We start from the raw sequence: 14,207 nt of genomic DNA, 5'->3' as shown, positions 1-14,207 counted from the left end.
CTTGCTAAGTGGGGAGCCCGATGTGGGGCTCAATCCCAGGATCCTGAGAATATGACCTGAGTCGAAGTCAGACACTTAACCAACTGAGCCACCCAGGTGCCCCTAAAGTTTGTAATGTTAATTACATCTGCAGTCCCTTTTGCCATGGAACATACCGTAGTTACACATTCCAGGGATTAGGATGTGGACATTTTGGGGGACCCATTATTTGGCTTACCAAAATATACACACAGTTTTATATCCTGAAAAACAGGATTGCAGCCAGTGCCCTGCATTTGATGGTGTATTAGTTATCTACTGCTGCATAGAGAATTACCCCAAAAGTTTGCAGTTTAAAACAATGAATTGTCATTATGTCACAACTTCGGTGTGTCAGAATTCAGATGCAGCTCAGCTGAGTGCTCCTACCCCAGAGTCTCTTGTGACGCTGCAGTCAAGCTGTTTGCGAGGGCTACAATTTATCTGAAGGTTCAACTGGGGAGGGTAAAGATGCACTTTCAAGTTTATTCACATATTGGCAGGCTTCAGAACATTCACGTCCAAGTTCACCAAGGTGTTACCGGCAGGCCTCTGCTCCTCACCTTGTGGGTCTCCATAGGATGCCTGAGTGTCCTCCCAACGTGACAGCTGGGGATCTGAAAGACAGCGTGGGCTGGAGGACAACAGAGGGGGTGTTATCAAGAGAGAACAAGAGCCTGCAATAGAAGCCACAATTTTTTTTGAGAGAGAGAGAGAGAGCACCTGAGGGGAGGGGTGGGGAGGAGAGGGCCAGAGGGAGAGGGAGACAGAGAATCTTAAGCAGGCTCCACGCCCAGTGCAGAGCCCAATGTGGGGCTCAATCTCATGACCCTGAGATCACGATCTGAGTGGAAATCAAAATAAAAAATCAGATGCTTAACTGACTGAGCCACCCAGGTACCCCCACAATTTTTCTTTTAACCATCTTTTAACCAACACAATATTTTCCGTTGTTTTGTTTTATAGGGGCCACCCTAATGGCCGTGAGGTGATATCCCACTGTGGTTTTGATTTGCATTTCTCTACTGAGGAATGGCATTGAGTGTCTTTTCATATGCTATTGGCCATTTGTATATATTCTTTGGATGGAAGCCCTAATCTTTTAAAAACCTAATATTGAAAGTAATATCCATCACTTCTATTGTACTCTATTCATTAGAAGTGAGTCAACAAGCCCAGTCTACACTCAAGGGGAGCAGAATACTAGGAGGCAGGGATCACGGGGACCATCTGAGAGGCTGCCAACCACAGATGGAGGCTCAAGAGTCCATGCAGAAGGGCGACTCGGGCCTTCAGTGTTCCAAGGAGCTTCTCCTAAACTTCCCTTAGGGTAAGGATCACTTGGGGCATTTATTAAAATCAGATTCTTAGGTTCTTCCCTAGAGGTGCTAACTAGCAGCTCTTGGATAGGGCTTGGGAATCCGCTTTTTTAAACAACTGCTCAGGTTGTTTTTTGTTTGGTTGGTTTTTGTATTTTTTTAAAGATTTTGTTTTTTTAAGTAATCTCTACACTCAGCATGGGGCTCGAACTCACAACCCTGAGATCAAGACTCACGTGCTCTATTGACTGAGACTGCCAGGTGCCCCTGTTTCTCTTCCTAAAGATAGAATTCACATGCCATAACATTCACCTTTTTAAAGTACACAATTTAATGATTTAAACATATTCACAAAGTTGTGCAACTATCACCACTTTCTGAGAACATTTCATCACCCTTAAAGAAACCCCTATCCATTAGCACTCACTCTGCATTCCTCTCTCCCTCCAAGCCCCTGGCAACCACTGATCAACTTCCTGTCTCTATGGGTTCTCCCTATTCTGGACATTTCGTATGAATGGAATTGTACACGATGTGGCCTTTTGTATCTGACTTCCACTTACTATAATGCTTTCAAGGCTCGTGCATGTCGTAGCGCGTTCTCCATACTTCACTTCTTTTTCTGGCTGAGGATTATTGCATTTTATAGCTGGGTCACATTTGATCCATTCATTTGTTGATGGACTCAGGAGACTCTTATCATAAAGGAAGCCTGAGAAAGGCTGCAAACTAAGTTTTTCAGGAAGAGTAAGAGCAGTTTGGATGCCTTAGAATGCTTATAAAAATGCAGGTTTCTGGGCCCAAACCAAATCTCCTGAATTAGAATCGGAGGAAATGCTCAGGAACCTGTTTTTTGTTTGTTTGTTTGTTTGTTCGTTTAAGTAAGCTCTACACCCAGTGCGGGGCTCGAACTCAGGACCCCAAGATCAGGAGTCCCATGTTCCAGCCACCGGGCCAGCCAGGCGCCCTGGAGCCCTCATTTTAAACAAACATCCCAGATTCTTTTACACAGTGAAACTCGGAGCAGCAGCAACATGAGGTGGGTAGCAGGATAAGTGAGGACAATTATTCTAAGAACATCATTCCCAAAAAGCACCTTTTCAACGGTTTTCAAAGGTAATGTGGTACGACAGCCGTTAGACATTTAACAATATGACTCTGACCAAAAGACCTGAGCAGAAGCCATAAGAACAGCGAGTCTTGAGACACACGCAGGCGGTGGTCAAAGATGACACTTCTTGTTGTGCCCGTTCTGCTTTATCCTTCTGCAGACCCAGCCCTCTGGTCAGGCCCTGCCCCCAGACCAGCTTCTTCTGATAGAGGAACTTAACCAACTAGATCTAATGTCGTAGATTCTTAGAGAAGGATTTAGGAGTTTATCTCGTCCAAGGGCTCACAAACAGCTAATTTTCCAGTCCATTTTAGGATTCTTTTAAAAATTCTGCTTTCCAGCGGCACCTGGGCGGCTCAGTGGGTTAAGCGTCTGACTTGTGATTTCAGCTCAGGTCATGCATGATCTCAGGGTCCTGAGATGGAGCCCCCCTTCAGGCTCTGTACTCTGCATCAGGCTCCTCCCTTAGCTCAGAGTCTGCTTGAAGATTCTGTCCCTCTGCCCCTCCCCCACTCTCTGTCTCTCTCTGTCTCTCTCTCTCTCTCTCTCTCTCTCTCAAATAAATAAATCTTTTTTAAAAAAATCCCGCTTTCCAAAAAAAAAATCCTGCTTTCCAACACTGCCTCCCACTCTGCCCCCCCTACACACACACACACACACACACACACACACACACACACTCCAAAAGTTTCAACAGGTAGCTCTGGGGCCTTGAAATCTGTGGTTTTGCAAAGCCCTCCAGGTGACTCTGACAGTCAGCCAGATTCAATAAGCACTGGTCCAACACCCTCGTTTTTCACAGCAGGAAACTGACCCAACATCAGACAACTCCAGGAAAGAACATTGCCTAGAACTTAGGTCTCTTAGACCCTCATCAATATTCTTTCAAACCCGTGTTGTCAAAATGTCTCAGCACTGGACTAAAAATCACATGGAATTTGAGAATTTGGTGTTGACACCGGGGTACAAGCCTGCATACAAATAGGCTGTCGGGACTAGGTCAGTCCCCGGTGCCATGAAGGTCAGCTGACCCCTGTTAAGTGGTAAGAGAAGGAAGGATGAACGAAATTGTCGTTACCAAGTTAATACTGTTGGGAATCAGCAGCCATTAGTATTCAAATCTGGGGGGGGGCGTATCTCCTGGTGGTTTAATCATCATTAAGATTTACAAATTAGAAAATGTGGACTCGAGCCATATCATAAACATGGAGAAAATGCTTACTCACATTCATTTACCGTAAACCTGGGAATAACAACTTTCCAGCTCAGTGGCTCTCCAGTCTCACTGTGTATTAGAATCACCTGGGAGGGTTTTACAATAAACCATGGCCCAGCCCTGACCCTCAGGACCTCCAGAAATAGGGTCAAGGGCCAAGCCCAGGCTTACGTATTTTAAAAATAAGGCTCCTAAATGAAGCTCCCCCCAAGTGATTCTGATGTATAGCCAGGGGTCACAACCACTGTTTTAGCCCCTTAGATGTCTAGAAAATGAGAATAATTAAAAAACTTTAAGTTTCACATTATATTCTTGAGAAACATTTTCACCCTGAATGGGCTCATGAAGGATCTCGTTCTGCGATCCTACAGCCTGGGAATTATAATCAGGAACATTCGTGCACCGCTTTATAATTTGCTAAGTGCTTTCACACTCGTGTCACCACCCAGTTATGATTATTTATTAAGTGTCTATCATACCTTTCCTGCTAGAAGTTCAAGGTGGTGGATTCTCCTGCCCATTCTAAAAAGCTCTCCATTAATGAGGCTTTGCTTTTTAGAATTTTAAATAAGATAAAGGAAAAAAAATGTCAGAAAACTGGGCAGAAATCTTTTCCACCGGAAAATTGTGCCGTGTGTAATGACATCAGACTCCTTGAACATGATATGTTGAGATTGGGCTAAATTCAGCCTCAGAGGTTCATGGACCCTTGGGGTTGAAGTAATGATGAGAATGGAAATGGGGGAAAAATGTGAGTTCTAAACCAGTGCTTTTCAGATTCTAAATGGCATATAAATCAACTGGGGATCTTGTTAAAATGCAGATTTCATTTCAATAGGTCTCGGGTTGGATTTGAGATTCTGCATTTTTAACAAGCTCCCAGGTGATGCCAGTGCCTCTGGTCTACACATCACATTTTGAGTGGGAAGATTCTAGAATTAGGGACAGGCAGATGGAAAGAGGTCAGGAGAGATGTCCCCAAGGTTCTGTGACAAAGTTACCATGAGACTTCGGAGAAGTCATTTCGCCTTCAAAATCTTAGATTTCTCATTCATAAAATGGAGCTAAGTGATCACTCTAGATCAGAGATAATAAATACTTAATCCTTATGACCGCTCTCCCAGACGCCATGGAAAGACAGAAGATCCTGGAGGCAGAATGGGCACGATTTCTAGTCCTACAGCACAGAAAATGCAGGTGGTATCTTCAAGAAGCACCTAGTTAATTTAAGTCATCACATATTGCAAACAGTGACCCCCATAACTCTTTCATATGAGTCTGACTGTCAAAACAATTAGGTTCAGAGAATTGGTCCAGGTGTGGGTAAGTTTTGATGGGGAGAGAAGTTGCCCTCTAACAAGAAAGATGCCAAAAGGGAGGCAAGGAGTCCAGCAGGAGACTGGCAGAGAAACCACAGGGGACATGCTTAATCCACTCCCTAACGTCCCGGTCCTGGGATTATCATCTGGAACCTTGGTCTTCCTAGGATTTCTACTTCAGCCCCCAAACCCGGACTCTTAGCAGAGACGGGACCTCTCCGGCCCATCCCAAACAGAAGAAAAAAGACCCCTCTAGGGAGAGCCTGCCCACACTCTCCATTAGGACGTTGGTATCCTTTCCAGCCTTGACGGGTCCTGCCTGGTGCTGGGAGTGTGCTCCTGGGACTCTGCGATGGCCTCTCTGCCTCATCGCCTGCGGTTGTACTCCAGCATCTCCCAATCTCACAGGGAGAGAGTTCTGTATCAGTGAATAGAGACCCTATTCAGTGGGCGGCCGTCCATGGGCAGAATTTCTCAATGCACTCCTCATGCACACACCCTGGGGGCTGCAGGGCTGACACTGCTTTTTGACTTTCAAGGTGAAAGGGGATTTTCCCAGAGGGAAACACATATATTCTTAAGACACAGACAATGTGCCAAAGCACTGCACTCACAACTTTCCCGTTGATCTCATTTAAGCAGTGCAACACGGCACATTCACTGTTCCCATTTCACCCATGAAGACACTGAAGTTCAGAGAGGTCACCAAAACTCCCGCAGCTCACACAGCTGAAATGTAGATGACCTGGCACTGGATTCCTGTTTCATGAGACTCCAAGCCTGGTGCTCATAACCCCATCCCTCACTGCCTCCTGACACTGCACTTAAAGGGAGAAATCTTGAGAAGCTGAGATTGAGTGAGAATGACGAAGAGTCAATGTCCTTCGATCTTTCTAGTTTGGGACAAAACAAGTGCACAATACATTGGAATGCCTCTTGCAGTTCTTGGAAGAGAAGATGTGGACCTGGCCTTTCCGTTTCCAGGTGCTGGCAACCTCCTTGAGGGGCCCTGAGCTACAAACAGATGACATAGAGAAGGTGCCGGGACTTTGACTACCCCCTTGAGTGGGGTCTAGTTCTTTCTACGGACAAGTATGGATGCCCCTAGCAACTATCTTGTGCACACTCCCAAATTCTGCAGTCAATTCAAGCGTGCTGTGAGAGTACAACCTGCCAGACAGTGAGACAGGTGCTGGAAGGTAAAGGCAGGTGAGCAAGGCAGATGAGACCCCCTCTCTGGGGCTGCCCTTCTGCTTGCAGGAGGGACTGGGAAGACAGTCACAAATAAGACATTTCATGTGCAAGAAAAATGGTGAAGGGGAATCTTGCAGTGCCCGGGGACCACACAAGGACCCCATCCCTCAGCAGAAGACCAAATGGATTGAATTAAACGTAATCAACCTTCGCCTGCCTACAGGAACTTGAACCAAACTGGAGGGCAGGCCACTTTTGTCACCTAAAGTCACAGCTGCTCTGCCTCTCATTTGAAGAAACACTCTCTACGAAGTTGTAGTAAATTCCCTGCCAACTTGGCTAACTGCTGACGCGCCAAGCCCTCTCTTGGTCTGGGCAGAGAAGTACCCGGCACATGCACATGTGTGCACACACGCACGCACACACACAGCCTGCTGCACTCATGACTTTCACATTTCACATCCTTCCTCTCCTCGGGTGAAGCTTGAGGATGGGATTTCCTTCACAATTTGCCCTGGAGATGCCATTAATGCGATGTACTCTAAAACCATTTCCTTTGTCCTTAGGGGAATATACGAAGATATTAACAGTGGTAGATTTGGGTGAGTAGAACGACGAGGGAATGTCTTTTTCTTTTTTAAGATTTTATTTATTTAAGAGAGAGCACGTGCGCATGCACAAGTGGGGGGAGGAGCAGAGAGAGAGAGGGAGAAGCAGGCTCTCTGCTGAGCAGGGACCCCCCCCCCAACAAGGGGCTCAATCCCAGGACCTCGGAATCATAACCCAAGCCAAAGGCAGATGCTTAACCCACTGAGTCACCCAGGCGCCCCTCCTTTCTTCTTTTTTAAAAAATTATTTTTATTTCGTAATTTTTTCATAATGAGCATGGATCACCTGTATAATAGCTTTCTCCAAATAAAGAAAGATGAGGTCTCCTACACTACCATCGCTTTCTAATCCACATTTGCCCTGGAAAATAAGGAGGCATGTGGTGTCTTTGAGGCTGGTTGGCATGGTGTAGTGTGATGACAAGGACATTGGGCTGGGAACTACAACACACAAGTTCAGTTCTCAGCCTTCCAGAACTTTCTAACTTTGGGACACTGGGCAAGTCATTGAACTTCTCTGAGCCTTCATTTCCTCATTTGCAGCATGGAGCAGTAATAGCTCCCAGAAGATGAAAATGATGCAGTAATGTCAAGTGGGATTATCATTACAATTATTCATGTAACTGAAAATTGGCCAATTTCGCACTCATGTAGAAAGAAGAAAAAACCAGTGATTCTGGGAGTTGTAACATGGTCGGTCTCAGTTGGTACTGGAGTCGGGGGGGATGGGGAGGGTGGAAGCCAGCCTTGGATGGGGTCCCCTGTGATTTTCACCTCCCAGTATTCATGCCCTCCCCCAGTGCGTACAGCTGACCTCTATGACCGGCAGGACATTGCAGAAATGACAGCATGTGCTTCTGAGTCTAGGTCATAAAAGGTATTATGATTCTGCCTTACTCTCTTTTGGCTCAGTCATTCTGGGGGAAAGGGGAAACTAGCTGCCATGTCATGAGGACGATCAAGTGAGATCCTTGGGGGCGAGGAATGGAAGCTCCTGCTAACTACCAGCGCCACCTTGCCAGCTACGTGAGTGGGCCATCTTGGAAACCGAGCCTTTGTCCCCGAACCTTCAGAGGAGTGCAGCCCTGGGTGACATCTTGACAGTAACTTCTTGAGCAACCCCAGGCCACAACCGCCCAGCTAAGCCACTCCCTATTTCCTGACCGGCAGAAACTGTGTGAGAGCATACAAGCGTACTGTTACTTAAGCTATTAAATTGTCTGGAGGTCTGCTAGGCAGCAGCAGATGGTCCAGCCTTCAGCCAGCAGCCGTCTAGGAAGGTTAGGGACCTACACGCACGGCTTCAGGAAGAGCAATTCATTCCAACCCCATTTAACTTCCTTTCATGATGAAGTGACCTGGGATGAGGATGGAGGGGGTGTGGGCAATAAGTGTATCTCTCTGGTCCCAGGAGGGCGTTTAATTTGAGACCACATGCCACTCTCATCAACACGCAGGGAGGCAGGGTCTTCGTGGTGGTTCATTGATTCAGCCCCAGGAGAATGGATGCCAGAGCTAATTCAAGACTTGAGGGAAGGGAAGGAATATACCAATACCAATACAAATATCAGTAATAATAGTGATACTCTTCACTACGACTCATATTAACACTGCTAATACCCGTCATCCAGACCCCTCCCCCTTGAAGAGCCCAAGTTCTTCGAAATCCAGTAATCACTCTTCCCTTTAATACACCAGGAAAATGGTTTCAGCCTCTACTGCAGTGCTTTGACAAGTCTCCTTTAAAACTCCACAGATTTCTGGAAAGTTCTACCCTGTCTGATCAGTGGGGACTGCAGCTTTGGTCCGTACTGTTCCCAAGTCCTTAACCCTCATCCTCTGCTCTTGAGGCTGCCGTACCCGGTCTCCCCCTCCGTTACTGCTGGACCAGCTCACTTCCTCCGTGCCTCAAAGCATTATGAACACAAGGCTGGGCCCCTAAAAGTTCGTGGATAATGAGAGGGGTATTACAGTCCTGAACAGCAGGCTGGTTAAAATGGAATCTCTAGCAGCTCGGTTCTTGAGCTCCCTGGCGGTTGCTGTGACAGGGGTTTCTGTTGCATTGTGTGAACCCTTGCTGACCACTGATTTCCTGAGCTGCCTCCATTTTTCTCTGGACCCCCTCCCCCAATCTCCCTTCCTCCCATTCCCAGCCACCCCTCACTTCCTTCTTCCAGGATTGCTACCACCACCTCCAAAAACCTGTCACCTTTCCTGTAGACAAGCTACCTCTGTGTGTCACCCTGTCCCCCCAGGGCGGTAGGGACATGGCTAAACACGTGGGCTGTGTCGCAGGACAAGATGGCCCCGTCGAACTCCCAGCTCTGCACTATCTCTTCGAACCCTTCTCATCCCTCTTTTAGAGGTGACAAAACCGACTTCCAGGGGGATGAGGTTTTGTGCAAGGACCCAGGGTAAACAGAAAAGATCTGGGACAATTCCCAGGCCTCTTCCAGGCAGAAGGAGAACTAGGTTGGAGATCGTTAGTTGAGGGCACCTGCAAAAGCTGAATTGGGCCTGCCTGAAGCTTAGGAGGAAGGAAATGTATGTAGAGTTAGTTCCTAGAGGGCTTATAAATAGGACCATTGCTCATGAGTCCTGAAAAGTCCCAGGGTCAGCCTTCCTGAGGAGAGGGAAGGGGGTGGGGTCACATGCCCTCCTGAGGTCATTTCTAGCTTAATGATTCAGGCAGCAAAATCCCAGTGTGGGTTCGGCTCCCCCGAACGTACTTTCATTTTGCATTATGATTTGCCACTCGAACTGATGAGAACCCAAATTGATGTCATTTCCCTCCCAATAAGCTCTTGACCAGAAAACATCTATTTCTCCATCTAACAGGGAATTTTTTTTCCTACCCAGTTTCTACAAAATCATGTTGCAGTTTGCCTCAATATTTTCCTTCTTTTTTAAAGATAGCATTTGTCAGGGCTTCTCTTCTGGTTATAAAAGTAACGTACATGTTCACTGCAAAAGAAGCTGGAAGGCGTAGAAAGCTAAAAGAAGAAAAAAATTATACATAATGTCACACCCATAGACAAACATTACAAATTGTAGTATGTTTTCTTTCTGTCTTTTCCGCATGGGTACGACATTTTTTTTTTTTACCATAATTGGATCAAATGCCTTTTTTAAGACTTCTATTAAAAGTAGGAGGGGGAAGAATTATACGTTCTGGCTTTAGTGAAAAATGAATTTTATTAATAGCTTGCACTTATCAAGTATCCAGGCACTTTAGAGGCATCGCCTTAGTGCACATAAGTACTTTATAGGCATTGCTTTACTGAATCTTCATAACACCCCACTGAGGAAGATGCTAATACCACGCCCATTTTACAGATGAGGGAACTGAGCCTCAGAAAACTTAAGCCACGTGCCCAAGGATAGCTTGTTCATAGCGCACTTGGGATGGTAGATTTTTTTTGCCTCTACAGCCTGGGCTATTAGCCCTTAGAGTACATAGAGAGTTTATCTCTTTTTTAGCAATGACTGCTAGAACTGGGAAGGCCACAGTGAAAATGCTGGCATGCTTCTCATTTAACTGGGATTATTTTAATGGAAACGCAATACATTCATGGAACAAAGACCATGCTCCCTGCTGACCTTCCACACCACTTTGCTCTTAAAAGATACATGGAGAAAGGAAATCCAGGGAAAATGTCAGAAGTTTATTAGCTAGTGCTGCTACAAGCTTACACAGGCTCTCCTATAAGCTGTTGCTATTTTAGTATTTGATGGCCATCTAACATCTCCCTGGGCACAGGGGCAACTGACAGATGCCAGGGCTCAGCGCACATGCTGTCAAGTGACTGCTCATTTTTTCTATGGCTATTCATCGAGCACCTACTGTGTTTCTCTCAGGCACGGAGCTAGGCATGAACTCCAAATGCAATCTGTTTAAAACCAGCAACCATAGGTTCAGCCTAAGTGGTGAAGTGGTATTAAAATGACCCCCCACCAGAGTCGGGAAATGAAACATTATTTCACCATAATAGCTCAAAATGTTATATTGGTTAAATAGCATATCTGTTAGGGTGATTTGATGGCAAGCAACAGAAACTGACTCTGGCTGGTCTAGGCAAAAAAAAGAAATTCTTGGAAGGATACCGGAGAGTACTCTAGAGCAAAGGGAAGGCTAAAGACTCAGGCACGGAGCCATCAGGCACCCAGCATCTCCAGAAGGTTCTTGGCAGCAGAAAATGCTCAAAAATCTCACCCAGCTGCCTTGGCTGGAAAGAGAACACTCCAACTGTTCTCGGTTTTGGGCCTGAATCCATGATTCAGATTTCAGAGCAGGAGCCCTCATTGGCCTCACTGACAGTCACGTGCCAGGGAGGGGTGGCCACCTGGCTAACCATGCCGTCAGACATAATTGGAGAGCCATTAGCTGAAGAAGACAGGCTCAAGGCTGGGCAGTTGACAAACAATGTCCTTGCATTTCTTGAGAATGAGGAGGGCCAAGTACAGAGGCTGTGACAACACTTATAAAAACCAAACCAAACCAAACCAAACCTTTTCTTTTCTATCCATTTCTCTCACATGCTAAAGCTACTCTATGGGATTTCTCTCTCCCGCTAGGTGCAACCCTCCTGGATATCCAGTCCTGTATGCCCTTGCTGTGCGGGTGTGTTCTAACACCAGCAGCATCTCTGTCACCCAGGAGTGTGTTAGAAATGCAGTGTCAGGCTCCACCCCAGATTTACGGAATCACAGTCTGCATGTTAGCAAGATCCCCACGTGGTTCTTCTGATGCAGGTCAAGTTTGGAAGCCCTCATTTATACACTTTCCTCTGCCCTCCTCTCTCCATTTCTTTATAGATCAACCCAGTTTCTCACCCATCTCTTCAGCAAGAGGGAGGAGATGGGCTGTCAACTTCAGGGCTGCCTCTGGTATGGTGAGAAAGAAATGAGAACACTCGTATGCCAATCATTTTTGCCCTGTAAACAACGACCAAGCAGACACAGTCCGTGACCTTGGAGCGCTCTTGTTCTAGAGGGAGGAGCTGGCCAGGCAGTCCAAATGGATATTGAGGGCTTCCAAGGGCCATGGCACGGTTCTCAGGGCTGAGCTGGCTTTGGCACAGCCCGATCTGGTGAGGATCCCGGGGACAAAGGGACAGAATGGAAATTAAGTTTTACTGGGCTGCACAGACACATTTGGAGGTCCAGCGGTACTCGGGAGTGCCCTCCCAAATGCCACGCTAAGATATAAAACGGTGCCAGGGTACTCATGGCTGGCCTCTCTTCTACTCAAAGAGAGAGGACGCAGAGCGGGTCCCAACGTATTGCACAGAGGGGTGTGCAGGGGTCTTTAAAATGTGGCGTTTTGAGCGTAGAGTTTGAAAGCTCTAGAGTTCAGTTGCTATGTGGCCTCTCACCGTATTGGCCCCCACAGCATACAAATAAAGCAGGCACGAGATTTCCCCCAAAGTTAGCAGTCTCCTATGAGTCATTTCACAGGAACTTGGTGGCAGCCACTTGGCTGAAAGCAGCTGTGAGGAGGAATGTCCAGGCGGAGCGGCCGCAGCCGTGGGCGTGGCTGTGAGTGTGGCTGGAGCCCGGGGACAGGCTGGGGGCGTGGCTGTAAGTCTCAGAGCGGTAACCCGAGGAGACTGCTGCTGACGGGCCTCATCTCAGGGACCCCAGGGACTTAAAGAACTGTGTCCTTGGTCCCCCAGGGCAGGTAGAACTCTAGGCAGAATCAAGGCAGAACTGCGCCAAGGGCGGGGACAGGCCCTCAGGGGCCTGGCAAAAGACCAGAGAAGAGGTCCCAGTCACATACCTTGGTGTTTTCCGTGTCTGCTGGTGGGAGTGGGGTGTGACATGCAAGAAACCTGAAACCACTTGGACTCCTTTCTGGAGGGCATGCGGGTTCAAGAAGCCCAAGCTGACAGGGTGTGTGGCAGACAGCTTGACGCAAGGTTGCCCTTCCCCTGCATCTGGCGGCAGTATTCTTCTGCAACACGGTCCTAAGCCCCTTCTCGTCACTGAGTTCCCTAAGGCTGCATGAAAGGACCTACACCATCCCGCCGTCTTCCTCATCTGTCTTCAGGTCTCCCAGTCCACAATAATCTTGCCCCTTCCACCAGGAAGAAATAAACCAAATAACACCCCCATGCCCCCCCCCCCCCCCCCCCCCCCCCGTGCACCAACCCTGCGGTCTCTCTCCAGCCCAGGCTGTCCTCAAACAGCAAAGCTCGGAACTGCGTTTAGGCTCAGCTAGAACACACTGTCGTGGTGTCCAATGAGTTAATGGTTGCAAAAGCTTCAGAAAAAGGCACTCTCCTGCTCATAGAGAGTATGATTTACATTTCCTTGACATTCTCCAGTTTCAAAAGCCACTTGCAAATGCCAGTACTTCTAAGTTTTATTTCTGATACTTGTACCTATAAAGAAAGGAACCGCTCATAAAAAAAAAAAAAAAAAAAAAAAAAAAAAAGCCCTTTAAACCATGGCACTTTAAGAAGGGTGCAACAGAAGATGCAAAAAGTAATAGCGATGAAATACATGAACAAGCACATCGGTTTGTGAAGTAGCCCCAGCCGCAGGTCCACATTTCTAGGACCTCCTCATCAGCACTGAGCGCTTCCTTAGTGCCAGGTACTCTTCTAAGCACTTTCCTGATATCGTCTCACGTGATACGTATAGTAACTCTAAGCCAGTTCTTCTCGAATGTGAGTTATATTGCCCTCCCCCTCAACCCCTGGGAATATATGGCAATGTCTGAAGACCTTTTTGCTCATCAGCTTGAGGGGAGGGTGTTGTTACTGGCACCTAGTGGGTCACACATCCCATGATGCTTAGGACAGCCCTATGACTGAGAATCAACTGGCCCAAAATGTCAACAGTGCTGAGGTTGAAAAACCCTGCTGTAAGAGTTAGGGGATCATCCCTCACCCCATTTTACAGATGAGGAAACAAGTACAGAGAGGTACTTCCAGATACTTAGGTTTATGATCAAATGTAACTGGCAAAATGAATGCAAACAAGGGATTGAGAAAAGTTTGCCAATATTCGAGATGAACCAAGAGAGGGAGGAGATGGGAAAGCATTAGGTTTGCATTTGTGCTGTGATTTTCTTTGCCAGGATAACGTGAATCGAGGGATCCTGTAGAACTGAAACACCGAAATCGATCACGTGCAGGGTGAGCTGTCCAAGACACTTTCAGTGAGGGCAGCGACACTGCTTTCCAAACTCATTGCTTGCCTCCCTATTTACTATTACTCTGTTTTCCAATTTCACAGCTGCACTTCTCATTCTTTTCTCAATTTGCAGCCTGTACTTGCACCTTGTTAGGTCCATTTGTGATTGTTCAGTCCGGGGGTGATGGAGGGAGGCATCTGCCCTCCTGACCCAGTGCGTTCTCACATTAGACAGCCTGCATCTGTCTGGGGATTGTGGGGGATAGGATAGGTCTCCAGCTA

The 14,207-nt window shown here is 47.0% G+C and overlaps 1 protein-coding gene across 1 annotated transcript in view; it reads right to left on the bottom strand.

The window, feature by feature from the left end:
* Positions 1–14,207, bottom strand: part of SHQ1 (SHQ1, H/ACA ribonucleoprotein assembly factor) — a 331,525-nt gene continuing 317,318 nt past the window's right edge. Inside the window, exon 13 of the mRNA XM_045808098.2 lies at positions 1–652. Coding sequence (XP_045664054.2) covers positions 578–652 — 75 coding nt within the window. The 3' untranslated portion in view covers positions 1–577. The remainder of the gene's footprint in view (positions 653–14,207) is intronic.

The sequence above is a fragment of the Ursus americanus genome, chromosome 14 (genome assembly GCF_024610735.1).
Source record: "Ursus americanus isolate L20-20 chromosome 14, mUrsAme1.1.p, whole genome shotgun sequence".
NCBI classification, from domain to species: Eukaryota; Metazoa; Chordata; class Mammalia; order Carnivora; family Ursidae; genus Ursus; species Ursus americanus.
This window is presented reverse-complemented; position numbering and strand designations above follow the sequence as displayed.